The following is a 27209-nucleotide window of genomic DNA, read 5'->3' on the forward strand; positions in this document are numbered from 1 at the left end:
GTGGAAAGTCATTGTGTTGCTGTATTTCTCTTCCCTCTTCCTCTATTTACAAGGCTGACAGAAAAGAAAAAACAATGCTTTTGTACTCACGCGTCATCCACATAGCAAGGATACGGCATTTGCTGGGCAAAAACTCCCAGTGGTTGGGTTTTTGAGGTGTGCGCCCGTATAATGCCATGGTCAATCATATCCTGCAGGTAGGCGAAGCCTCCCCATATATAGCGCAGGTCGTTATAGGGGTTGTCTCTGGCTCCGGGAGACCATGACCTTATTAAAAGAAGACAGACCATGATGTGTCTTAGCAAAGGGCAAGTAAACTACAACCAGAATGGTCAGAAATACTACCCGAGATTATAAGTTATTTTAGAGGTTATATAGAGCAACAGGAACTTTATTTATAAAGACCTGATTGCTTGACAGGACAAGGATCCACTGTTTTTTATATATCTAGACTTACACCTGACAAATATTTTCAGCTTTCTGCTCATGAGTCTAAGGAGAAGATATACCAGCCACTTTTACATAAGCTTTGTAATTTCAGAGAAAACAAGGTATAATTAATAACACTAATTATGGTCTGGTTCCATTTACATGGTTCGGAGCCCCGGTATTGTGTATGCTCATTGTAATGTACTAAAACACTAAATAGAACTGGATGATAATTAATTTGGTCATTTACATCTGTGCTACGATGGGTCATAACGTCTGCTGGAGACTGCCTATCACAGCCTTATAGCTTTAAATGAAAGCTTGATTAGCATTCAGATTTGAAATGGGGAGAAAATAAAGGCAGGTTCTTTAAAAGGGATCATTAATGGTGACACTTGGTGAAGCTTAAAGTCAGTTTTCTGTGTCATTAAAAGTGGCTCTTGTTGCACTAAATTACTATGGTAGCCTGTGCTAAACATATAACCTGGGTAGGAGTGAGCAGGTTATGTTCAGAGTTTTGGTTAAAAATCTGTTTCTTCTTTCATTGACAGCTTAGTTTTTGTTTTATATGTGCTAATTCTCAAGCTGTACCTTACATTATAAATGAAACCCAGCTGTGAAGTTACAGCAGTGCAAACTGTGCACTGATGTATAGATGCAGTATGGAGAGTATCAAGCTGCTAAAGATAGTCTGTTTTAATCTACTGGAATTGCAGCTACTAAAGCTCAGAAAACTCACCGAGTAGCAACTCAGGCAATAAAATTTGTTTTTCCTTGATCTGCTGACCAAACTATTTCTATATGTCCTTTATTAGGCTATAGGACAGTAACATCTAATGATTAAATGTATGAAGTTTAAAGTTTCAGAGCTCAACTCTGCAGCCATCGCATTAGAAATAAACAGCAGCAAGAAGAGCAGCACTCAGCATTAACTACAATTAAACTGTTTATTTTATTGCTCTGTGCGCTACATCCTGAGATTAATGACTTTCTGGAGCATTAATATCTCATCTTATTTGCAACAGTGTTGCATTTTACTGTTCCATTTTTCATGTTGTTTATAGATTTTTATCCCCATTTTATCATCATCATCTGATGACGTCTGCGATTGAAGTAGGTGACACTCATAGGGATCATTTTGCACAGAAAAAAAGTTTTACATGTAAAACGCCACTTATTGTGTGAGCTTGGCTTGATAATTGCTCTCATGACAACTGTTATCTCCTACTGGGATTTAAAGTTCTGTTGAGCCAGCCAGTGCAAAGAAAGCCTGGCTTTGTTGAACTTCTGGCTTTATAGCGTAATATTTACCCATATATATATATATACTAGGGGTGCAACGATATTCGTATCGATATTGAACCGTTCGATACAGTGCTTTCGGTTCGGTACGCATATGTATCGAACAATACAACATTTGTAATTTATTTTATCAACTTTCCTTCTGACTATGCTGTCTGTGTTGAGCGCTCAGTGAATCTGGGTTCGACTACTCCGCCTAGGCTGCACTGTCGAGCGCAGATCCACTGAGCGCTCAACACAGACAGCATAGTCAGAAGGAAGAGCGCAGGGCACCTCCCCCACTCTCATTCAGATCTGGCGTTTGGAATTATTTTGGTTTTCATGTGACGTATGACCCTGAAGGTAAGCGAGTCATGGACTAAAGTAAAACAGTATGTTGGATGTGCCACGCAATGCTCAATTACATGGGTGGGAACTAGTGTGTTAGCGCAGTTAGCTCGTTAACGTGTTGGCCGTCTAACCCCATGCACGGAGCGATCGGCGGTAGCTCGTTAACGGAGATTTGCCGTGTTGTGGCGTTAAGGTCATTTCAACGAGATTAACCTGAAAGCACTAGTGGGAACACAACGAATATGACTGCACATTTACGCCGACATCATCCTAGTGCAAAGACAAAAACAACAAGCATGCTACTAACTTTAGCCGAGTCATTTAGACAGCTGTTAGCACATGATTCTCCTTATGCTGCTGAGAATATAGCCCAGAAAAGAGAGTTTATTACATTTCTCTGTAATAAACTCTCTTTTCCAAAGATGAGTGATTCCTCAATCAGATACAGGGCTTGCAATATCGCTAGCCTGACGTCCTGGGGCTAGCGATTTTTTCAGTCGGGCTACCAAAATCTATCTCTTCCCTGCCCGTCGGGCATAAAAATATATGTCAATGCTTTTGCATTCTTTCAGAAATGTAGCTGGGTAATTATGTCATTGGCTTCGGTGAGCCACTGTCAATATGTGACATATTGAAGTCGCGTTTGAATTTGCGCTTGTTTTTTTGCTTTCACTTTGCAATCGCGTGAACTGTGTATAGAGAGCGACAGCACTGATCTGTGAGTGATGATAATTTGCGCACCAATTCCTCTGACATCGTCTTATTAATCGTTAGCTTACTATGCAAACATGACAAGTGAAATCTCCCGCAGCAAGCTTAAACATGTGAGAGGTTGATCGCGCAGAGAATCGCTGAGCTTATGTGAGTCCGTGTGTAAAAGCAGCAGGATATATATTTTAGTTCTGCTGAGCCAAATAAGACAGGTCGGGGTGAAGAAGTGACAGCCAAAGAAAAGCTTACCACAAAACGGAGAAGTTATGACAAATCAGACTATAAGGCAAAAAGAAAGTGCAGCTTTATGGTTTCATGGACAAAAGAATTTCTGTGGCTGCAATATGACGAGCTAAATAACCAGGGCTGCACATAAGTGGTCCGCAGGTGCGCATTCGCTGTCAAAATAAAAAACACGCACAAGGGTTAGGGTTAAATTTAAAAACTGTACTTTTGAGTTAAAATATATATTTATAATTTTAATAAATGACAAATTAAAAAGGCATGAACATTTTTTTTGTATCGAAAAAATATCGAACCGTGACACCAAAGTATCGAACCGAACCGAACCGTGAATTTTGTGTATCGTTGCACCCCTAATATATACATATATATATTAGGGGTGCAACAATACTCGTATCGATATTGAACCGTTCGATACAGTGCTTTCGGTTCGGTACGCATATGTATCGAACAATACAAAAATTTTTATTTATTTTATCAACTTTTCTTCTGACGATGCTGTCTGTGTTGAGCGCTCAGTGAATCTGGGTTCGACTACTCCGCCTAGGCTGCACTGTCGAGCGCAGATCCACTGAGTGCAGCGCAAGCTAGCAAGACAGAAGCTAAGCTTGTTGCAACATGGCTACTGCCTCAACACTAACCGAAACTGAATCTCCCCCACCCTCATTCAGATCTGGCGTTTGGAACTATCTTGGTTTTCATGTGAAGCGTGACCCTGATGGTAAGTGCGTCATGGACAAAAGTAAAAGTGTGTCGGATGTGCCACACAATGCTCAATTGGTGGGAACTAGTGCGTTAGCACAGTTAGCTTGTTAACGCATTGACGCCGTCCAGCCCCACTCACGGGGCGAGCCGTGGTAACTTGTTAACGGAGATTTGCGCGTTATGTCGTTAATGTCATTTTAACGAGATTAACGCTGACAGCACTAGTGAGAACACAACGAATATGACTGCACGTTTACTCCGACATCATCCTAGTGCAAAGACAAAAACAACAAGCACGCATGCTACAAACTTTACCCGAGTCATTTAGACAGACGTTAGCACACGATTCTCCTTACGGGGACCTGATATGTTTAATATGCTGCTGAGAATATAGCCCAGAAGAAGCGTATAGTACAGCTTTTATTTTGGAAAGAGCCATTTCTCTGTAATAAACTCTCTTTTCCAAAGATGAGTGATTTCTCAATCAGATAGATTTATTTTTTTTATTATTTTGTTGTTTCAGCAACATTAAATTTAAAAACTGTACTTTTGAGTTAAAATATATATTTATAATTTTAATAAATGACAAATTAAAAAAGCATGAACATTTTTTTGTATCGAAATAATATCGAACCGTGACACCAAAGTATCGAACCGAACCATGAATTTTGTGTATCGTTGCACCCCTAATATACATATACACATATGGCATCAAGTTCTTTAGTCTAGTATTGTCAAAGAACCAAACAGAGACATCAATCAAATGTGGGACAGAAGAAATGGCACAAAAAATATAAAATTAGGTTAAAGTCATTTGGTATTCAGCAAAAAGAACGGGTTTTTATAACAGTGTTACATACCTTCTCCTTACTGTCCTGGTACTTTCTACTTCATCAACATCCATGCGGATTTTGTACTTGACATAAGGAGGTGGGAGGCTGGAGTTCAGCTGGAGGTTTTCAAAGACAATCCCGGCCCAGAACGTACCGTTTGTCAAAAGATCCAGCGCTCTATTCACCAGTTGGCCTTCAGTGGAGGCCGCCTCAAACTTGTCCAGATCCAAACACTGTCAGCAAACACAGACCCACACAAATGTCTTACTTTTCTAACATCCTATTATATTTACAGTAAACCATTCTGTTTTTGCAGTCTTTCAGCAGCCACAAAAGGCAGGCAGGAGCTCACTGGGAGAAAGGCAGATGGATATTTAGAAAAGAAAGTATGATTCAGCTAGTGACTAAACAACACAGAGTGCAGTTCCAAATTATCTGGAGATGCCAGGGGGTGGGAAATGTTTTGAGTTTCAGTAGAGACAAGCAAATGAGATCCACCCTTGCTAGCGTTCCCTTGCTCGGTAGCCTTGTCCCCCTGTTTCACGAGACGATAATGAGCTAGCCATCCTGGGAGGCAGTCACACCTGACAGCTGTCCACACATCTCAATGCTGCAATAGTTTTATCATCTCTCCCCTCAGGAATCTGTATTGTATATCCCACTATGGTAGGAAAGAAATATCACAAACAACACCATTTGTTCAGCACATACTGGAGGATATTAGAGCAGTGAAGAGCTCCACGGGCCCAAAGTTTGGACAAGTGCTAAATGAAATATAGGGACAAGCTGTACAAGCTGTAGCTAATCCTAGTAACAGCGGCCTCATGCTACCCAACACATCATTTGAGCAAACAATTTATTTTTTTAACAGCGTCTTTATTCAAACCTATTTGTAGGCACAATGTTTTTCATACAGATGTACTCGGTGAACCTGATTCTTCTGCATTTACAAACGTCCTTTGGAGCCTTTCCAATCTATGTTTAATCAGCTATTTGTGCTGCTACAAATCAACTTTATCTGCCCATGTTAATGAGGCTTCAAAAGTTATAACAGCTCATACAGTCGTGTCATCCTCAAGTGCCCTTAATGTTTAAATAAGATTAGTGCGGCACAACATTCCCAGTAAGCACCAGAGGAGTTTCATCTAAAGCCAGCGATTAAGTTCTGTCCCCAGAGTTACGAAGACATGGCAGCGCATTTTCATAATGACCTTTTATGCTATTTATAGGTTTGTTTCTCCCGTCTTAATGTTTTATAAATCTCGGCACTGTTGGATTAAACAGGTTTATGAAAGAAATGACATGCAATTTGAGGCTCTAATTTGCCTCTATTTAAAAAAAAATTAAGAAAGATGCAGCCTGAGTCTTTAGTGTTAATGCTGGTGGTGGCAACACAGAGAGAGGAGCCATGCCAATTTGAAAATGAGCACAAATTGTTGGGTTTTAATCTTTAGAAAGTAATTGGCTCACACCAAGAAATCATTTCAAGGATACAAATGACTCATTTGGCGAACACACATTTTTCCTCTAATGTCCTGTGTCTGCACATTGGAAACTTGTTAGCCTCCTCCTGCCCATGTATGCTAAAGCTATCGATTTGCACTAATAAAGGATTGTAGTTGGTTTTGTTGACCAGTGACTGAAAAGTAAGAAAATCAGGTTTAAATAATGTTAGCCATTAGTATTTTCTGTTCAGTTCCCTTGTTGTGTACATAAAGCATCCACCATGTATGGAACTAAATGCACGACTACATTGTCTTAATGACCTTTTAGCGTCTTTGCAATGCCAATCCTAAAAAATATGTCATTTCCCTAAACATGTACGCATCCAGACAAGCGATCGCTGCAGTAAAGGCTGTCTGATAAGTGCTCCTTATCCATTCTAAGCAATGCAATTTCCATTAGGGCAGAAAATAGATTGCATTACAGTGGAATTTTATTGTCCGTGTACGGCAAATCCTGAGGGACCTAAGCTGTCATTTTACCTGTGCTCGGATTGATATTGTGCGTGTGTGTGTGTATATGGGAGGGCAGGAGTGGGGCGAGGTTGGGCTTTGTGCATATATTTGATCGTGCAATTTGGAGAAAGAACAATTTTGCTTTGAACTGTGGCACAATCAATATACAGGATGAATGTTAACTCTGGATGGTTCACTAGCCCATAGCAATATTGCTATATGATTACCAGGGAAGGGATGCTGTGGTAGATCTTGCTGTGCATTTGACAGTTCTTTAAGTCAAGGTTCTTCAAGTTTAATGAACACTAGAGGCCTGTTTTCTAATGACTCAAAAGTTGAGTTTGAGAGCAAGATTTGAAGAAAACAAAAAAACTGATGTCTTGATTTTGGCTTGAACAATAGCAGCGCAAGGATACACAAGAAAAGAGCTGTTTTCTTCAACCCCCCCACCCCCACCCACCCACCCAAAAAGAAAGCTCTCACTGATTTTACTAAAAAGCAATTTTGCTTGACTACTTCAAAGGTTATAAAGCAACTCCAGCCAAAGAAATCACACGGGTAATATCAGATAAACAAAAATAACTAAAGGAAAGGCAAAGAAAGAATAGAGGTGAGAATTATGTTTAAAAAAACTTAAATGTCAAAGAACAGCCCACTCTTAGAAAATCTTTCACTTCACTGGAGAGGTCGCGAAACCCTGTGGAAGCCGGATTTATGAGGTGTTTTGCATTTACAACAAAGCACAAGCAGATAAATTACATACACGCAAGAAAGTGGAGAGAAGCTTCAGCATTTCCGAGGTGGAGTTGTAGACGTTCCGCCAGTCGCTGGGTGGCATGCCGGGTGGACGATCTTCTGGAGGCCCGTTGTACAGGAAGTTGGCCAGCAGCTCAGGTGTCCACCCTGTGCCATTGAGAGGCGCCTTGAGGGTTCCAGCAAACACAGGATTCACCAGCAGAGCCTGATTTTGAAAGCAAGAAGACGGGTTTATTTATATTCTAGGATTTAGGGTTTCTCATCCGCGTTATTGAGGGAATAACTAACATTTAAATGAGTTGGTTACAATGGCCACCTGTTAGAGGCTTCAAATTAATGTGGTATGAATGCAAATGAATATTTATGAGAATCAAAAGCCTTAAAAAAAAAGAGAAATAAAGAAAAAAAGAAGGGATGATAAAAAGGATGGGGGAGGGGCAGCTTTACTCTTTGCTGGAGCTGACATTCATTTTTCTGCAGAATTAATTAACAGCATTAAGATAGATGGCAGTGTTGTACTTGCGGCTCTAAGATGCACATCAGCTATTCTCCTCTATGGCCATGAAGCTCATTTACAGCACAGGGTGTGTACGTGCACAAAAAAATGCATTTGCATGGTACAGATGTATTAGGACCCACAGAGAGAACAAATGCAAATCAAATCTCCTCCCTGGAAATGCACAAACAAGGCCGCATGTACGCACCATGAAAGAGATAAAGGCGCAGGTCCTCCCCTTCAATTCCCTTTCACTAACATGGTAAGGAACATGTGTGTGACTTACATTCATCTCGGGTCATAGATCAAGACGCAATTTCCATAATCACGCACCCAATTCATAAAGATAATACGCTGAGAAGCGGAGGAAAACTGAACCTTGCTGCAGCAGTAATGGCCCACTTACATACAGCACGTTACATGAATATGTATTTTGTTTTGTTTAGAGAAATAACCATTTCTAAGCTTCTTATGAAATAACCCTTTGAGAATAAGGCTATTTGACTCCCATCTATTGGTTTACATGTGTTTGCCCTCAAGTTACAGCACCACAGTCACTCCCCTCCCTCTCTCACACAGCGTTCCTTCGCTTTCCAGTTGCTCTGATATTAACACCCAAGTATTAAACTGACACCGTTCCTGTAATGACAGTTTTACATCAAAGTAAAATTAAAACACTGATAAGAAGAACGGGGAAAATTCACTTCAAACCCACAATGAAATCACCCATTTAATATAGCTTTTTTAAAATGTGACCCTCGTGCTGCGGCTAAATGTGGTGACCATTTCAAAGTGGACGATGCGGAGCCTGACTTTTGGTCAGCAAAGGGCGCTGCGCGTCAATTGAACAAAGTGGCCTCTACAGTGCAGATATATTCTGCCCACTGTGCTCAGTGGCATTTCAGTGTCAACACTTTTGATCATATTCTGCTTAACCTAAGGACAAAGTGTCAAATTAAGTAATCTCTGCACTGCGTGTGACCTTTAAAAAAAATCAGTACATCTATCATCGTGGTGGCTACGTTAAGGACACGATCCATCAAAATTGTCTTTTGAGGAAATAAAAAAAATCGGAGCCGTTCTGAAAGTGCAGTAAGAGAGAGTTATGCTGGCAAATTGACCGTAACTTTTTATCCGGTTCAGTAGTTCATCTCTTCATCCGCCTACTGCTGCATGCGCTTAAACGCGTAGTCCGGTGCGTAATGTTCAGTGGCATTTTAAACCACACAGATGTGCCCTTTAACCTTGTTGGTCATGTGATGAAGTGAAGAATTGAACTGTAAAGATAAGGTGAAATATCGGGTCCATGGAGAGAACTTAATCCAGATTCTGTATGTTTGTTTGTCTGTCTGTTTGTTTGTTAGCAGGCTAGCGTCCACAGTTTTCAATATATCATGTTAAATTTTATTTTATTTTATAACAATTTAACATAAACCAGTGACACACTCCGGGGCCTGATCAACCCTGGCAGGGCCTCCTTGGATGAGGGTGTCTAGTGATAATGGCCGAAACACCCGATGAATCCAAGGTCCACTACTGACGATGTGTCCCAAATTTTAATATGATAATCTAGATCAGAATCCAATTCCCAAACCTAACCAAGGAAAAAAATGGCAGATTAGCTCAAGTAAAAGACTGAAAGTTAAAGCACACAACGATGTGTGCCGCTGGTAAAGTTTCTGGGCTGCCTTTCCTCATAACAGCCATCCCAACAGCCATGGTTAGGTTTTGGGCGACTGTGGTTCAGGGGGGTTGGGAAGTTCATCTTGTAACTGGAAGGTTGCCGTTTCGATCCCCAGCTCTGTCTGTCTTGGTCGTTGTGTCCTTGGGCAAGACAATTCACCTACCACCTACTGGTGTTGGCCAGAGGGGCCGATGGCGCGATATGGCAGCCTCGCTTCTGTCAGTCTGCCCCAGGGCAGCTGTGGCTACAACTGCAGTTTGCCTCCACCAGTGTGTGAATGTGAGAGTGAATGAATAGTGGTATTGCAAAGCGCTTTGAGGGTCTCGAAAAGCGCTACATAAATGCAATCCATTATTATTAGCCCTCAAGATTTTCTCCATTTAAAGCAATGCCTTGTCAGGGATTATAACATCTAGTCCTTTTACTGAATATTTTATTGTTTTTTCTTAATTTTTGCTGCTCTCAACTTTGCACTGTCCACTTTCTGCCGTGACCAAGAAAATTTCCCACCTGTGGGACTAATAAAGGTTTATCTTATCTTATCTTACATGAGTACCCAGGTTAGCTAAGACCTTCATCTGAAGGTCAAAGTTGCCCTTTGTGGCCGTTGTGTTCTCTGCATGCTCTTGTAATACATTTGTAAGCGGATAATTGAGTACGGGAAGAGTAACATCCATAATGTGACAGTAAGTGGCCCTCGCTCAGAGGAATGGGCTTTAAGATTTTCTGTTGTGCCTCTGTTAAAGGGGCTGATGTTTACATGCACTATCAAACAGCACTTATTCAACCAGTACCTACAGGTGTCACTGAAGCAACCAGAACTGTAATCCTGCAGATTATAACTATGTAAAGGCAAAAAGTATTCCCAAATACTCTTATGTCTAAGCTGTCTTGTGCTCGGTATTTCCTTTTATTCATCTTAACACCCTAAATCACCCAACTCAGATGTAGTTGTGGTGGCGACGGCAATTGGTCCATCAAACGAAAGCTTGTCCGTGACCTTGAATGACCTCTGAAGATGACAAACCTCGGAAGCCACCGGCTTCGGAACGAGAGGTGGACAGAGGGAGAGAAAGGGAGAGGGCTGGGTGGGGAGAAAATGAAGACAAAGGAGGATTGCTGGTCCATTTGTGTAAAGGTTAGGGCTAGGGTAATGAATACCCTAGCTATATGGAGCTCCCAATGTCTGCTTCCCTCCAGCTGCCTATAAGCTCATTTGGAGTGACACTGGAGTAATGTCAGTGTCAAGGAAATACGGCGAGAGGCAAAATAGAGGGAGGAGAGGAGAGGGTGGAAGAGAGAGAAGTCCGTGTCCTTTACTTCTATAGATAATCCTTTCTGCTAGGATGAAAATTATCCTGCACTTATCCATAATTACTTTCCTCTCTCACTCTCCACATTTAACAGAAGGTGTGAATAAATGATGTACACAGCATGTACATTCTCACCTGCAGCAGATGTAAGGCTCATCGTTCAAAGAGAAAAAAACACACCGCAGTAATTATAAAAGACACTAATGTATGTTTACTGTTTTCTTCATTTAGCTCTACTGCAAAAAGAAAGTGAAGGAGGTCGTTTTGCATTTTTTTGTATTTTTCAGAATTTTTTATTTTCAGTAAATCTCATCACCAAGTTTGCTGGTGACTTTTTATGTGGAGCTATGTTGGGGAGATGATCCACTCCACTTAAGATCAAAGTAGGCTGTATTAAGCAGTTTCTTGTGCGACAGCAATTTGAAACAGTAATCCATGCCTTTGTAACCCTTCGGCTGGATTACTGTAATTCTCTTTATTTGGGGTGAGTCGATCTTCTGTTTTTCCACTGCAGTCTTTTAACCGGCACTCGTAGATGCGAGCATATCGCCCCATTTTTATATGCACTTCATTGGCTGCCCGTGCGTTTTAGGATCCATTTTAAGCTGCTTTTATTTGTTTTTAAATGTTTGTCCAATGCTGCCCCTCTGTACCTCTCTGAGCTTCTTCATCCATACATACCTTCCCGGTCCCTCAGGTCGGCAGACCAGCTCCTCCTGAGCGTGCCCAGGACAAATCGTGAGCTCAGAGGGGATCGGGCGTTTGCTGCGGCAGCACCAAGATTGTGGAATGAGTTGCTTTCACATGTTAGACAGGCACCTTCCTTATCTGTTTTTAAATCACGTCTTAAAACACATTTATTTACCTTGGCTTTCAGAACAGCAGGACTTGTTGATGTCTCTTAATTAGTTTCTTATTAATTATATTATTTTGAATTTTAAGATATTCTATATGTAATTTGAACTGTTTTCTCTTTGCTTTATATTTGTAGCACTTTGGCCAACATTGTTGGATGTAAAGTGCGTTATAAATAAAGATGCTATGCTATGCGTCCCACAGTGTACATGAGTGAGACATCCCTGCTCTATGATGTCACAAATCCAAGAGTAGTAAAAAACAAAAAAGCCAGCAATGTAAAGTTCAGAAACTTTGACCATGTTTAACATACTGTACAAACCAACCATGGTAATGTGTGCAACATTACATAAAATAAACAACCATCGAGAGTCTCACCCGTATTGTATTGACTTGTGAGCTATTTTGCAGAAAATCCCAAACACGCGGTCCGAGTTCATCCCAAGAGTCAGCCAGCTCCCTTAACATAGCCAAGGCGTTAAAGGTCCTATTTGCCTGAAACACAGAAAACAATAATCTATAATTTTACACATTTGTCTCACCTTCTCACCGAAAACATACTCGCTGCGCCAATACAAACATGAAAGCACTCCACAACTGCACTTTCAGCTAATCTCCCTGGGAACTCATCACACTGTAACACTGCCATCCCCCCCCCGCGGTGTTGAATGTAAATGGGGTTATTTACCACTGAACATTCACTTGTAAACACCCCGACTATGTCTGGAGTGAAGAGGGCCTCCTGCGCCAACACCGGGCCGCTCGCTGTGAAGTCGGCAGGTTTTCCTCATGCTCGTTATGTATTTTCAATGCAAAATTCTCACAGCATGTCTGTTGTTTGTTTTGGTTACGCAGCTATCAAAACGATGCAAATCTCATGCACAAATGTCATGTCTTTGAAAACAATATATATTTATTGCATTGCATGAACAAGCCCTCTGATTAAATGTTTTATTTTCCAGCTCTGCACTAATGCGTGACATCCTCCTTTTTTGTTTTCATAGACAGATTGCAGGCACCTTCTACCAGTAATTAGTCTGGTCCTATGTATGCAAGATTTACATATATTTGCATGCTAACTCTTAATTTAGAAAAGAATATATAAATATAGATATAGTGGCTTGAACCTTTCATTGCAAACTTAAACTGACCAGAGCAATATATTCTTTTCAAGTTCACAAAAAGTCAGCATACATATAGAAACCTTTCTTTTTCCCTCTAGACCTACTTCTTTCACCAGGAGACGAGCAGCAGGTGTATCAGGTGTGTAGAGGACTTTCCCCTGCAATAATGGCTTGAAGGTGCTCCAAATGTAGCGCAGACCAGGTGTGCTCTCCAGGGTGTCGACAAGAGTCTGACAAAAAGCATCTACGGTACAGAGGAGGTGAGGGGAGAAGACAGGGAAAGTCATGGCAAGACTACGAAAACAACTCTAAATCTCAAACTCCTCTGTGCATACTGGATTCATGCTCTTTCATGGGACTGGGGGAAAGAGGAGAGACAAGTTATTTGATCTGTGCAAAAATCACAGAATTGAAGCGCCCGAGAAGCAAACATGATAAATATTGTACACGAGGTTAAAATTCAAACGTGGCTACGAAAACAGACCTCTCGGTACTTGTTCTCAGCAGAGTTTGAACAAATATGAACATGAGAGGTTTCAGAAAATCTTCCTGGTCTTTTCAGCTGTTGTATTCATTAATACTTATAGTACTAATAACAGTTTGATTACACATTTATGTAGTTTAAAAAGTTCACTGCTGTTAAAAAGGAGAAGAAAAGTTTTGAAGGTGGATATAATGATTTTCACTGATGCAACAAGAGCAGACTGATTTATATTGATACTGTAAAACACGGTAAAGAATGTGAACAACTGTACATTACTGTATTCAGCGTGCCAAATGATCGCATCTGCACCATATAGGCAGTATTGATGCAATCACTGCCTTTCAGAACAGAACTGATACTAATGATTCCTTAATGTAGTCTTGATTAAAAATGAGCTAGGTAACATGTGTTTAATTCCTTTGAACAAAAAACTTTTCTGCTCCCTTCCCACTTCCAGGACTGGAAAACCTAGCCCCTGCTTTGGCCAGTTATGCATTTTTGCCACTTCCAACCAGATCAAAAGTGTAATGTACAGTATAGGAAACAACAAACAACACAGAGCATACACTGCACAACCAAAAGTACTGTTTGCATGTACAAGAGCTGCTCAGCCACTGAGTCTAATTCAATTAAATTGTATTGACGCTCCCAGCACACAACTTTTGTGCTGATGTTAATGCCAGATGAGGTTTGGATGCCTGCAGTTACTGAGGTACTAACCCTGCTCTGTAACTTTATCTGGTCTGACATTACATTGCTGGATGAGTTGCTGTGGTTCCTAAATGCTTCCACTCTCCAATAATACCCGTCACATTTGATTGCGGAATATCTAGTCGGAAGATATTTTATGACCAGTCAGTGAGTGGCATCCCATTACAGTATTATACTTCAATCCAGTGAGCTAGCTAGCTTAATTTTATATGCCTGTAGCAATGGGACTGAAAATACTTGAATTTAAAGATTAAGAGGTGTGGTCTATGCTCGTCTGATTGGCCAGTACTTAAAACAGAGAGTGGACAGCGATATCGCTCATTGCTTACTGTAGACACTGCAAAACCTCCCACTGTGTCACGGCTGCGCAGCCAGTATGTTTGCGGAGCTGATCCAACAGACACGGGAGAGTAAACTCAGTATAACCAAAGGCGAGCCATTTATTTGGCTAAAGATACATGAACATAAAATAAAACTAAAAGCTAAACTGGGAACAAACTAAGATTAACTATGAAAACTGTGACAAGAAAGAATGACCATGAAGATGAATCTAAAAGGTGGAAGTGGAACTATGGCGTGTGAAAAAAAAAAACACATGACAAACAACCTGAAACCTGGAGAGACGTGATGCAAGACAAACAGATGACCCGACCCTGAACAGACGAAGACAGAGGACTTAAATACACAGAAGGGTAATGAGGGGAAAAGAAACATCTGGGAAACACAGCTGACACAGCTGAACCTGACACCACAGGGGAAGCAAAACTAAACACACTGAACATGGGAACACAAAACTTTCAAAATAAAACATGAAACATGGACAGATGTAAACATGACAACACAAGCTTGACAACATGAAATACGCAGACAATAACTACACAGAACACAGGGACATAACTAAACGTTAAACAATGAGGACACGGCAGGCTAACACAGAAGACAGGAAAAGACACAAACACGGAGACATAAGTGAAACATAACCTAGACTAAAACTCAACTAAACCCTAACTAAATAATATTACAAGAACTTAACGTTATCTAACCTAAGAAAATCAAAAATAAACACTGAATATTTTGGTATTTTGAAAGTGGACATGACGAATGTGAGTCTGAGAAACAGAGGGACGCTACATGCTAATAATGGTAGCAACCAGAGTTGTCGCCTCCTGCTGGCCGTTACAAAGAATGCTTCAGATTTAATATCCAGTCTTTAGGTTTGACAGTGAGATGTCTGTTAAAACGTTATATTCCAGCCTGCTGCACATTTAAGGATTCATGTTTGACCGTTCCACTGACTCACTCAAGAGGTTAAAGTGAGTCTTAAATCTGTTTCCTGGCCTTATTTCACAGAATTTTTTACAAGAACGTTGACCCTACAGATCTCACTGTAGTTTGCACAATATAAAAGCAATATTTCAGCACACTGTTGGGAGAGGCTCGTAAATGCCAGTTTTATAAGGGTCATGCGCACCGACAGAGTTCGAATGATGAGTTCGTCGTTTGCTTTTTTCTACTCCTTTCTGTAACATGAGTCACAAGAAAGCTCCAGCGATGGCTTATTATTGTTTTATCTTACTTTACATCTACATAAAGCCATCTCAGCGGCGTAATCTATCAATATTTAACCAAAGAGCTGAACTGTAAAGGAATAACACACAACGTGAGCAGTTATTGCAATGATTGTGAAACGATGGTTGTTTGCTTTCTAATCTACGAGATGTTAGCGAGAATATTTCCTGGAAATGCCCTGCGCTGTCCTATCAAAGGAAAACCTTTAAGTAATTGATATTGATTTAGTCACGGCAAAGTATTTATGAGGAGAAAAGCATCAATTATTACTTAAAATCACAAAGAGGGAGAAAAAAAACACGCAGACCTGAGGACATAAGAAAAAGCTTCTAGAGGAAAAAAAGTCAATATGCTCAGCAGCGGTAGGATCATTACTTATTTAACATATCTGCCAACATGAATATTGCCAGGTTGGTAGAGTCTTGAATAAGTTACATGAGGACCTGCGCTGCAAGCAAGAGAATCTGCAGGGGTTAGACAGCTTGTTTTTAGGCTGTGTCGGGATTGTTCTGACTGAAAACGTGTTATTCCCGGAGTTTGGCACTCCATCAAACGGCTGATCACTTTAGTGTGTCATCTGCCAGTCAATATAGCTCTCTGCCTCTATTGCTAACTGTGCCTTTTGTCCTGACACCTGTCATTACATCAGTGCTTTTTCCAGTCCTCTTTCATTTTTCCCTTGTCAAGACTGCAACACACCCCCTTTTCTCCTCTCATCTCACCGGGGCAACTATTTCCCCCACCGGGGACATTTTAGCATTTTCAGTGCAATTAAACGTTAGCCTTTCTGCCTGCTGGCCGTCTCTTCCAGGTGCTCCTGTGAGGTCAGTGCGCTGAGAGCTAATGGCCACCCCTTAGTCTGGGTCTGACCAGCTGTTCCTGCCACACAGTGCACACGCAGATGCCACCTCCTGCAATCGCAACGCTTGAAAGACAGGGCATATGTGTGGCGCATAGCTCGGTAGCTCTGTTCAATAGGCTGTTAGATGTCTCCGGGGGGGGAAAAAGTGACTACAAATTGGAAGATTTTTCTGCATTTAAGAAAAATATGAAGTCCGTGCTTGTAAGATGAAAGGGCTTGCAGTAGATTTTCCGTAGAAGGAGACACCACTGTCATCTGCAGATAACAGCCGAACAGACTGATACAGCAACTCACGGGGATTGAAATAGAGGACAGAGAAGCCTGATCGTCTCCCAGCCCAAATAAAATCATATGAAGCATTCCTATCCAGTACGGAATAACCTAAATGTGCTTTGGATGTATTGTTAATAGTTTTAATCATTTAAAAATACCAAAAATGTAGCTATGTTTCTAGATAATAATCCATAGTTTATAGGATAAGAGACTATACAAATATGTGCAGGAAGTAGATGAGTGTCATGCTATGTGTTGCCATATTGGCATTTGTAGGTTTATATATGTGGTTTGTAATAAAGTAGAGCTGCTATGAGTGAATCATTGACAACAGTAGCCTCTTTCTCCTGGTGACTGTTTCACCTTCTTGTGTTCATGACGGTGCCGGCTGGATTTAACAGGTGAGAGCTTTTCTACTCTAACTAAGCACTCAACACATTTTAACTGGAAAGTCTCAATCACCTACACATATACAGTGCTTTTTACTTTTAAGGGAACAGTATTGTGTTTTGTATATATTCATTTTGTTTTCTTTGTTCTTTTTAAACGTACTTTACTAAGTTTATAGTGCAGTAAAAATCAATGTAGCATGACCGATGTGTACTTTGATTACACAGACATTATCTGAGAGTAGGTAATGGATAATAGGCATTGATTTGTAAGTAACGGCACATGAATAATTGAAGCTTATTATATAATATTATACTCCAATATAGTTGTAACTAACTAAGCAGCTCATTCTCTTTCTCTTTCTTTAAAGACATAAACACATTTTGGGGTCAACTTGAATATAAAAAGGAAGATGTAAAATGTAAAACTAAGGTCAGAGGTCAAATGTTACGTGATGTATGGATGCAAACTGTAAAGTGATATTTAGAATCCCCATATATCATCCCCTATATGTCTACTTGTTGTCAATACAGAGAATAAGAGATGTGGTTTAAAAGATCTTTATATAGCATTATTATCACTGATCTGTGACCTTCAGCTCAATCTATTGATCTTAAAGGAGAGGTCAGAGGTCATATGTGATATGATATCTTACATTTTAATACACTTTCTATATATACACTATATATAATATACTTTCTATATTTTGACAATGCACAGCACACTTTAAAGAACATAGTTGCTCAGTTATATATGGATTTTATCAGTTTTCAACCAATAAATCATTAGGTTGACCTTGAAGACTTTGGTGGATATAAGCCAAATTTTAATGGATTATTAACATGACCCCGCTCTGCACCACTACAATTCACCACATCAGAATTAACTTAAAACCTTTCCAGATGCCATGTTTTTAGGCAGACTGCAGTGTTATCCTGCAGGTGCAACTTGGCACTAATGGTTCCAAGCATATACAGTACATGTGGTGTCTAATACTGACCATGATTACTATTATAATAACACACAATGAGCAGGAGTTCTGCTGTGATAGGAAGAGCCAACATTAAAGGGGCAAAACTCGATGTCACTATTTTGACTTTCCTGACACCACCTGCTTAAACCCCAAAAGTCAGAAGGATTGAGAGGCCTCTCTTTCACAGCCAGTATTTATGCTGAAAATCAAGATCAAACAAGCTTTTGCCCTTCAGGCTTCTGTCCTCCCTGAGCACGCCTTAGGACACTTGCAGGCGTATTTAGACGACAAGACAAAATATCTTAATTCCATGCTATGATTTTAAAAGCTATGTTTCCTGATGGCGAACAGGGTTTTCCTGCAGAGAAAAAAATGATACCCACCAAACAGGTTCTGAAGTCCATAACTAGGACTGTCATTTTATTTTAGGTTGCTTTAAAATTCTCTTGCAAGCTGGAAATACACTTTTAAGTACCGTATTTTCCGCACTATAAGGCGCACGTAAAATCCTTTAATTTTCTCAAAAATCGGCAGTGCACCTTATAATCTGGTGCGCCTTATCTATGAATTCTGGCTGTGTTTACTGACCTTGAACCAATTTTATGTGGTACACAGCACTCAAAAATCTGTCAAAAAATGTTTTAGTAGGACTTTGCTAAGCTACGAAGCCGCACCGCTTGATGGATTGTCTGAGTGTTATGGCTACTAGAGCAGGGCGATATGGCCAAAAATATTTATCACGATATATATTTGAAAATTTGCGATAACGACATAACCGACGATATAATTGATGCGAGACAAAATACAACTCCACAACATTACTAGCGCAAAAAGACAACCTTTCATTTATTTTCACTTAAACAAGAAGCTGGGTTTTTATGTACATTAAAGCTTTATAAAAATGTAACAGTGCAAATGCAAATTCCTTGCTGAAAGTTTAACCAAAAAGCATTTCCAGTAGAAATGGGCTGACATATCCTGAGCATAACCATGTATAATATCCACTGAAGTTAAAAATAGGTGCTTTGCAACATTAAACTGCAGTGTGCAGTACGCATTTTTCGGACCATAAGGTGCACGGGATTATAAGGCACATTAAGCGAAACAAAGCAGTCAGATAAATCAAACTTTATTCAACTCATTCTTCTTGCTTCCTCCACTTCTGTACCATTGATTCATTAATGTTGAATTCTCTGGCAGCTGCTCTATTCCCATGTTGTTGCAGTATATTAATGACTAACCTCGTATTGTGGATGGATTATCTCAGTTGTTCTCCTGACTGAAGTTTGGTCCGTTTACAGCATCCTGCCATGCGACTGCATTTGTCTCTAACTATCAGGAACCTTAACGTTAACTTTTATAAGTGGAAAAGTGTTAGTGTTCGTCCTCCAGCTTCACTGTTTATGTTATGCTAACATAGCTGTGTCGCTAGCGATCACATAGCACATCATTATATACCAGCTAGCCCAACTTCAGTAACCTTACAAACGTCATTGCTGTTTAGTTTCCTGTCTTCATTTATGTTGGAAGTGATAGCAGAGCTGTACGTTTGATTTTTTTCAGAAATCTCTGAGTCAGAACATGCAATATCATGCTTAGGTAACTAGCGAAACTAGCGAGCTAACTTCCGCTAGCTTCCTGCTAACTTCTAACTCCGTTAAATGTAATAAATTTTGTTTTCATGGATGCCTGGAAGTTAAACTTCATAGTTACACCTGGTAAAGCAGCAATGCTGATCGTTTTATTAAAGATGAAAGAATTTAGACAGTTTTTAACTCTAAGTGATGCTGCAGTGTTGTTTGACCTGAACGATACGGAGTTTAGGACCCAGATTACTCCCAGATTTAAGAGCATCTTAGTCCGACAATAACGACGGCCGCTTGCATGTTCTGCAAAAAAAATGTGCTTTGTCGTGTATCTGAAGGACAAACACCAAACCAGTTCCACATCACTGAAGTTGCACCATTTTTACAAACCAATTCTGGTTCATCTGTTTCACTCAACAATCAGCCATGTGCGTATGAAAACAAAGGCACTGCGCATGCGCGTTTTACTCATATTCTATCGCGATATTTCATTTTCCTATCGTTGCCTAACATTATACCGGTATTACCGTGAACGGTATAATATGGCCCAGCCCTAATGGCTACTAGGGTTGCCAACTCCCTGAAAAATAAATAAGGGACACCTCGTGGCCAGGGCCGGGCGACCCAGTTGTCTTCACCCTTCCCAGTGTGGTGAATTTTCTAGCTCTTTTTTTGTGTGTGAAATTATTTTTTTAACCATTTGACTTGAAGTTGATTTAAGTAGATGCATATTCTATTCTTTGTGATATGAACACATGTGAAACAAATGATCATTTAGCCATTTATTTTTAGCTCAAAATGACAACATTAACACAGTAAAACAGGTTTCCTTCTTAAACAGAAGCCTGTCATGCTTAACTTTTGAGAATATAAGTAAATCTTTCTTTAAAAGCACTCTGTCCTGCTTAACTTAAAATAATAGAAAACAATAGAAAGAAAAATATTCTTGTAACAGTGCACATTTAGTGCATTTAGTACAATTGGCTTCAGTTGAGGTATTATTTCAGCTTTTCTAATGCTAATCAGCTGCTCCTGTTTGTAAACCCGCTTGTTCCCATGATTACGCATCATAACTCATCATCATTATTCATCTATGTATTACTTTTATGTATTAGTCATCAATTTGTTGTAATCATCTATCCTTGCAGTTGTTTATTACACAAAATAAATTATATTATCACACTTCTGGCCACATAGCGCTGATATTCACTGCACATGCCCATATTAACGTTTTCCAGCCAGGTGTTTTCCTTTTCCCATTCTTCCCTTTCTCTGAGGGGAACAAACATTGCTGCTCTAATGCTGGGCTTACACTGTGCGGTTTTAGGCCCAGTTTGAGCCGATTTTTGAGTGATCGGACCGATTTTGGCCTTCATCGTGCGTCGTGTAGTATACGTGGGGTAACGAGAAGTGATTAACACCTCACGACCAGCTCCCGATCATCAATCGCTCGTGAGGTTCTCACCACAGCCGCTCACACTGCTCGCGCGCAAACGTAAACGTTGGTGAAAAAGACGGCGCAGCACGGCTGTGCAGCGTGTGATCTGGACACAAGCGATGGAGGCACAACTTGTAGAACTTTGGAAAGCTCATCCGAGCCTTTTCGATGTGGCATCACAAAATTATCACAACCACAACAACCGTGAAAATAGTTGGATTTACACTGCTGCTTAATCACAGCTGCCTGATCAATGTCTTTCATTAGCAATTTAGCAAAGTTGATGGTGGTGGTGTGTCTGTGTGAGTGAAAGACAGAGAGAGCGAGCGACAGATTTTCTGTTATAACCTTCATGTTATGGAGGCACAGTGTGAGCACTCAGGTCCCATCAGAGCATCGGGCGGTATAGTGTGAGAGTACATCGTGACCTATGAACTTCTAACCCCTGCGAGTCAATCGTGCAGTTTGAGCAGGAGCTGAATAACGTGACTGAAAAAATCGCACAGTGTTTGCCCAGCTTTAGGTGTACTGTCGTCCGAGACTTGCACCGCCGTGTCGGCGTTTGTTTCCCTGTTGGCCATGCTTCTTGTTGTGGTCATCTGTTGTCTTCCGGTATTTTCTCCGCAAGCGACCTTTCCTCGACCAATGAGATGAGCGGTAATCTGAATTGTCATACTCGAATTGTCATAAGTGTGCTGTCAGCTCATTGGTCACAAAGCAGGAGAGGGGCTGGGAATTATGTTTTCAAACAAAGTGTTAATTCCATAAACATTTATAGACTACTTTTGATTCTCACTGTATTACGGGACAAAGTGCGTCCCTTATTAGCTCAATACGGGACGTGTACGTTTGTTTCGAAATACGGGACGATTCCGTATTTTAAGGGACGGTTGGCAACCCTAATGGCTACCATAGTCAGGAGCCTCCCGGCTCATAGTAATCTGGGTCCAAAACTCCGTCCACGTCAGGTCCCAAACGAACACTAACTTCTTTCATCTTTAATAAAATGAGCAGCCTTGCTGCTTTACCAGGTGTAACAATTACATTTAACATCCAGGCATCCATGAAAACAGAATTTATTCAATTTAACGGAGTTAGAAGTTAGCAGGAAGTTAGCTCGCTGGTTTCGCTAGTTACCTAAACATAATATAGCATGTTCTGACCGAGAGATTTCTGGAAAAAAAATAAAAACGTGCAGCTCTGCTATCACTTCCAAGATGAATGAAGACAGAAAACACAATAGTGACGTTTGTAGGGTTACTGAAGTTGGGCTAGATGGTATATAATGCTGTGCTAGTGATCGCTAGTGACACAGCTATGTTAGCATACCAAAGCATAAGACAGTGAACCTGGAGAGTGAACGCTAACTTTTTTCCACTTGATTAAAGTTCCTGATGTTTTTTTGACAAATGCAATCGCATGGAAAATTGCTGTAAAGGGACCAAACTTCAGTAGCAGAGAACAACTGAGATAATCCAGCCACAATATGAGGTTAGTCATTCATGTAAGATAAGATAACCTTTATTAGTACCACACGTGGGAAATTTGTTTTGTTACAGCAGAAAGTGGACAGTGCAAAGTTACATAGTAAAAATTAGAAAAACACTGCAACAACATATACTGTTGTTCCAGTGTTTATAGAGCAGCTACCAGAGAATTAAACATTAATGAATGAATGGTACAGAAGTGGAGGAAGCAAGAGGAATGAGCTGAGTAAAGTTTGACTTATCTGACTGTTTTGTTTCATGTAATGCACTTTATAATCCGGTGCGCCTTATGTATGAAAACAGACCCGTTTGTCGATAGTGCGCCTTATAATCCCGCGCGCCTGATGGTCCGAAAAATACGGTAGTGTACCTATAAATGACCAACAATAATGCAGAGGTTTCCGTTAAATTATATCCCCCAAAAAAGCCAAAGAGTCGGGACTATTTCCACCTGTCTTTGTGTTCATATTCTATGATGTGATTAAGCTAATGTGTTTTTTTCCCCTCTTCAAACTCAGTGGTTCTCATTCTGAGTCGTAACCACCTGCTCCGGCTGTGACACAGCTGCTGTAACAACCTGAAAAGGAAAAATTATTTCTGTCACAAGTGACAAATGTGTCATTTTAAAAGGGCCAAAGGCCAATAATGTTAGGAAACTACCTTTAAGAGGCAGCGGCCTTTCACCGGATGGGATGCGGTGAAGTCATGCAGCTGTGAGTCACTCCAACCCGCTTCATCACTCAGTCATGCAGACTTTCCACTGGTGCTCTGAGAATATCCTCCAATAACAGCAATATATGCATCCCTATACCCAGCACTAATATTCACAGAGTGTCTCTAACATGTAGATTTTATTTAAATCTCTGGAAACCTTATTTCATAAATACAGACATAAATACATCTGATAATGAAAGGGGTTATAACATGATATGAGCAGACAGCTTCACTCAGCAATATAACGTGATTAGAGATGGCAGTGACAAATGCATATAGCTCTTTGTCTAATGCGATATATCAGGTTAAGATATATCAGTTGAATATTCTGTGGGCTACAGGGAGCATCGGATTACATAGGTTAGGTATTCTCCAGGGCTGTGTACTCCTTTTTTCTTTCTTTTTTTTGATAACAGAACTTTGCTTTATTACAAAACAGCAGCCTGAAAGAACAAGAAAATCTGTTCTTTACACCAGGTTTAGCCACAGTCAAATAATTGCTTGGAGCCTCAAGTCAACCCCTCAACTTACCTGGCAAATTTAATCAATTTGAGTTGCACCCTGGAGATGGGCTCAATTCTGCACAACAGTGAGACAGCGCTGTCGAAGCACCACGAATGCCCGTGATACACACACGCGTGCGCGCACACAAACACAGTCTTGCACATGCTGTTGTATTATCTTCTGAGCATGCATTACTCATATTTTATGCATTTCATGAAAGGAAGAACCTGAAGCAGACACACACACTGGGTGCACAGATCCATACAGGTACAGCACACACATACACCAAATATGTCAGTCATAAGTGAACTACCCCCCTGCATCAATAAAACAGCACTTATTTCTTACAAGCAGTACAAATAGTGCTGTGTTGCTGCATTTCAGCAGAGACTCAAATAAGCTTGAATAAATCTTATTGATGCGCGCTCTCATATCAGACACAGAGAGGCCTCTTTTGACTTTCAGCAGCACAACGAGAGCCACTCTCACTCTGTCACCATGGATCTGGATTTTCTCTTCGCCGGCTACAGCAAAATAGATGTGGTTAAACTAGAACTAAAGGCTGCCAATTATTCAAAGAGATATATCGATGGGAAAATACTCAGAGGACTGTAAGTGCAAGTCTCAAGACAATCAGTAAATGTCAAATCCCCACAGCAAAATCAGGACCGTGACAATGACGGGGTTATTTTGATAAATCAAGAGAAGATTGTTTGTGCATCACAGATTGTTCACTTTTGCGTAAAGAGGCCGATCAGCTTCTGTTTGCAGAGAAGAGGGATTACCTGAGATAACATCCACTTTAATAATTAAAAAACTTGAACATGAGCATGAAAAAAACCCCAACATCTGACAAATCTCCCTACATAATGCATAACGTCAGTACATGATTTGCAGAGACACCTTTTTACTTCACAAACTGAAACAACCTTCAATTCCCTTTCGCTGTTACGTAAGAACAGCTACCGCACCAACTCTTCCTCATATCGCCGCAGAAGTCACCATCAACAATTAATTGAGAAGGGGACATTACAGAGCTGTTAACAAAACCTCAGCGCTGGCCTTTATTGTTGCTATTTCACTGTTCCTTTGAGTGTACTTTTACACTTACAAAGGAGTTGTAATTGGCCATTACGCAGACACACTGCATATTCCAGATCCATTTAGCTGTACATACCCAACACAAAGAAATAGCACAGCAAATGCAAAACAGCCATTAGCATGCTAACAGAGATGTTACTGCCTACCACGTAAGGAAGAGGCGATGTTTCTGCTAATTTGCACCGACAACTAGCATGCAATCCCACTTAACGGTGTAACTTTTTTCTCAGGGACTAGAGGCTTCTTATTAAAATCTCATTTTGTGCAGTTTTCTCCAAAGAAAAGACATTTAATGAAACAGCGCTGCACGGTCTCTAATGAGCGTGCGGCTGTAGGAAGTTACACTAAAGCTCTCGTTCTCGAGGATTTTATGGAAGAAACATGTTTGGAGTTTTATTAAAGATAGCATCACCTAGTAGTGATTTTCTCTGAGCTGTCATTTGTGCTGGGGGCAGTGTTACATTAAAAAATAACAAGTAACGTAATCTAGAACCATCCAACTGAATTAAATGCATTAAAACAGAATAACGCACTGCAGCTTTATAAATTATACATTTATGCACTTACGTAGACAGCAATTACACTATGGGCGCAAAGTACTACACGCTCACCATGGACCAAATGCAGAGAGATAATTAATTCCTTCTGTTTCCTTTATCTAAATTATGTCTCTGTGTCTGTATTAAAATCAAGAAAGATGTTTTATTCAAGAAATTTATTCGTTATTTTCAAATTAACTATCGAATTCACATTTTTATACCCACAATCAGTCAGAAATTCATTATTCAACCACTAAAACTAATGTCAGGAATGAAGGTAAATAGCTGTGATTTGGCATTTTAATTTTAAAAATATTAATACGCTTTACTAATTTCTTCTGCTTTTTTCTAAAACTTCAAATTTCACAAATTACAGTAATTATATTTGGGCTTAAAACGTCATTTTGAGTAAGCGCGTGCATACTGGTGGATCAAGAAATATAAAAAGGATTTTGGTAATCACCTTACATTGGGCGGTGGCCTAATAATAAACTTGTTTACCACTGTATATAATTGCACCTATGTGGATTCACTCATATTTATACATACACATATTTTTATATTTATAGAATTAGTCCAAAACCTTAAACTTTTACAATTGTGGTACTTTTATCCAGCTAAAACATGTTTATCCCCATGTGGTTAAAGCTACCATCCTTTAAATATATAAAAATAGATTCAGGTGCGCTTAAGCAGGTGCAAATGATTAAAAAAAAGAGTCTGTTAGTCTTAAAGGATCCACCCATAAATCAAGATCAGACACATGGTCTGGCCAGGTCTTCTTTTAAACATCCAGGTGTTGGGTTATCCATAACGGTCGCCGTCCTGCTGTGAGAAAAACACACAAAGTTTTCGGACTGTTGCCAGGTAGACTATGACAGTTCAAATAACTTTAATCCACCTGCTAATCCGAGAATGCTTCAACAAGCAATAGAAACTAAATGATGTACTGCCACTTCTTTCCACAGTTAATGAGAAAATACATGAGCCAAGTTGCAAAAACATGGCCTACTTGGGAGACAAGAAAAACAAGGCAACAACCTGGTAAAGAGCCGCACTGTGACACCACTGCTTCGACGCGTCCAGACATTCATTTTCTTAGCCGTGCGGCTGGAACCTATCCCAGCTGACACTGGGTAAGATGCGAGGCGAGCTTTGAACAGTTCTTGAGCTAACACAGAGAGTCAGACAATTTTCGCTTACATCCACAGCCGTGGCCAGTTTAGAATAACCAGTTAACCCAGGAATCATCATCGTCTTTGGGATGTGTGAGGGCGAGGGAGCACCAGGAGGAGACTCACACAGGGACAAGGAGAAAAAGCAAACAACACAGACACACAACACAAAGCCTTCTAGCTGTGAGAGCGAACAACTGAGCTACAGGAGAGGAAATCCGTTAAGTGACTCAGGAACAATTTCTTTAAAAGTCAATAAACCTAGATGGAAAATTCTGCCATGCAAATGAATAACATAACATAAAATAGAGGAGAAGGATGCTTCTGCCAGCCTCGTGGCATGATCTCATTTGGGATAGACTGTCCTGCCATCTGATCAATCTCTCCTTCACACACACACAAACGCACACAGCATGTGGAGAGGAACTAACAACAGACAGATGAAGTGAAATAATGTTAATGGAGCTGGCAACAACAAGCGCTACGTTACGGTAAGTGCAGTAAAAGCTTCCAAACAAGTGCTACACCGAGCACAACGACAGCAAGGGTGAACAAGCAAGAAGGAGAGACGGAGAGAGCGTCATCGCCGTCAGAGCTTTTCAGTCATGAAGACAGAATCAGTGTGTGGATTTTTAAAAATGCCGTTGGGATCGCTCGAGTTTAA

At 40.3% G+C, this 27209-nt stretch overlaps 1 protein-coding gene across 1 annotated transcript in view; it reads right to left on the bottom strand.

Moving 5' to 3' along the window:
* Window positions 1-27209, bottom strand: part of LOC101476448 (phospholipid-transporting ATPase ABCA1) — a 195967-nt gene that overhangs the window by 140127 nt on the left and 28631 nt on the right. Inside the window, exons 10-14 of the mRNA XM_004554498.4 lie at window positions 12844-12983; window positions 11994-12110; window positions 7275-7472; window positions 4581-4786; window positions 91-267 (exon numbers count right to left, since the gene is read on the bottom strand). Of these exons, the coding sequence (XP_004554555.3) occupies window positions 91-267; window positions 4581-4786; window positions 7275-7472; window positions 11994-12110; window positions 12844-12983 (838 nt within the window). The remainder of the gene's footprint in view (window positions 1-90; window positions 268-4580; window positions 4787-7274; window positions 7473-11993; window positions 12111-12843; window positions 12984-27209) is intronic.

The sequence above is a fragment of the Maylandia zebra genome, linkage group LG3 (assembly GCF_041146795.1).
Source record: "Maylandia zebra isolate NMK-2024a linkage group LG3, Mzebra_GT3a, whole genome shotgun sequence".
Taxonomy (NCBI): Eukaryota; Metazoa; Chordata; class Actinopteri; order Cichliformes; family Cichlidae; genus Maylandia; species Maylandia zebra.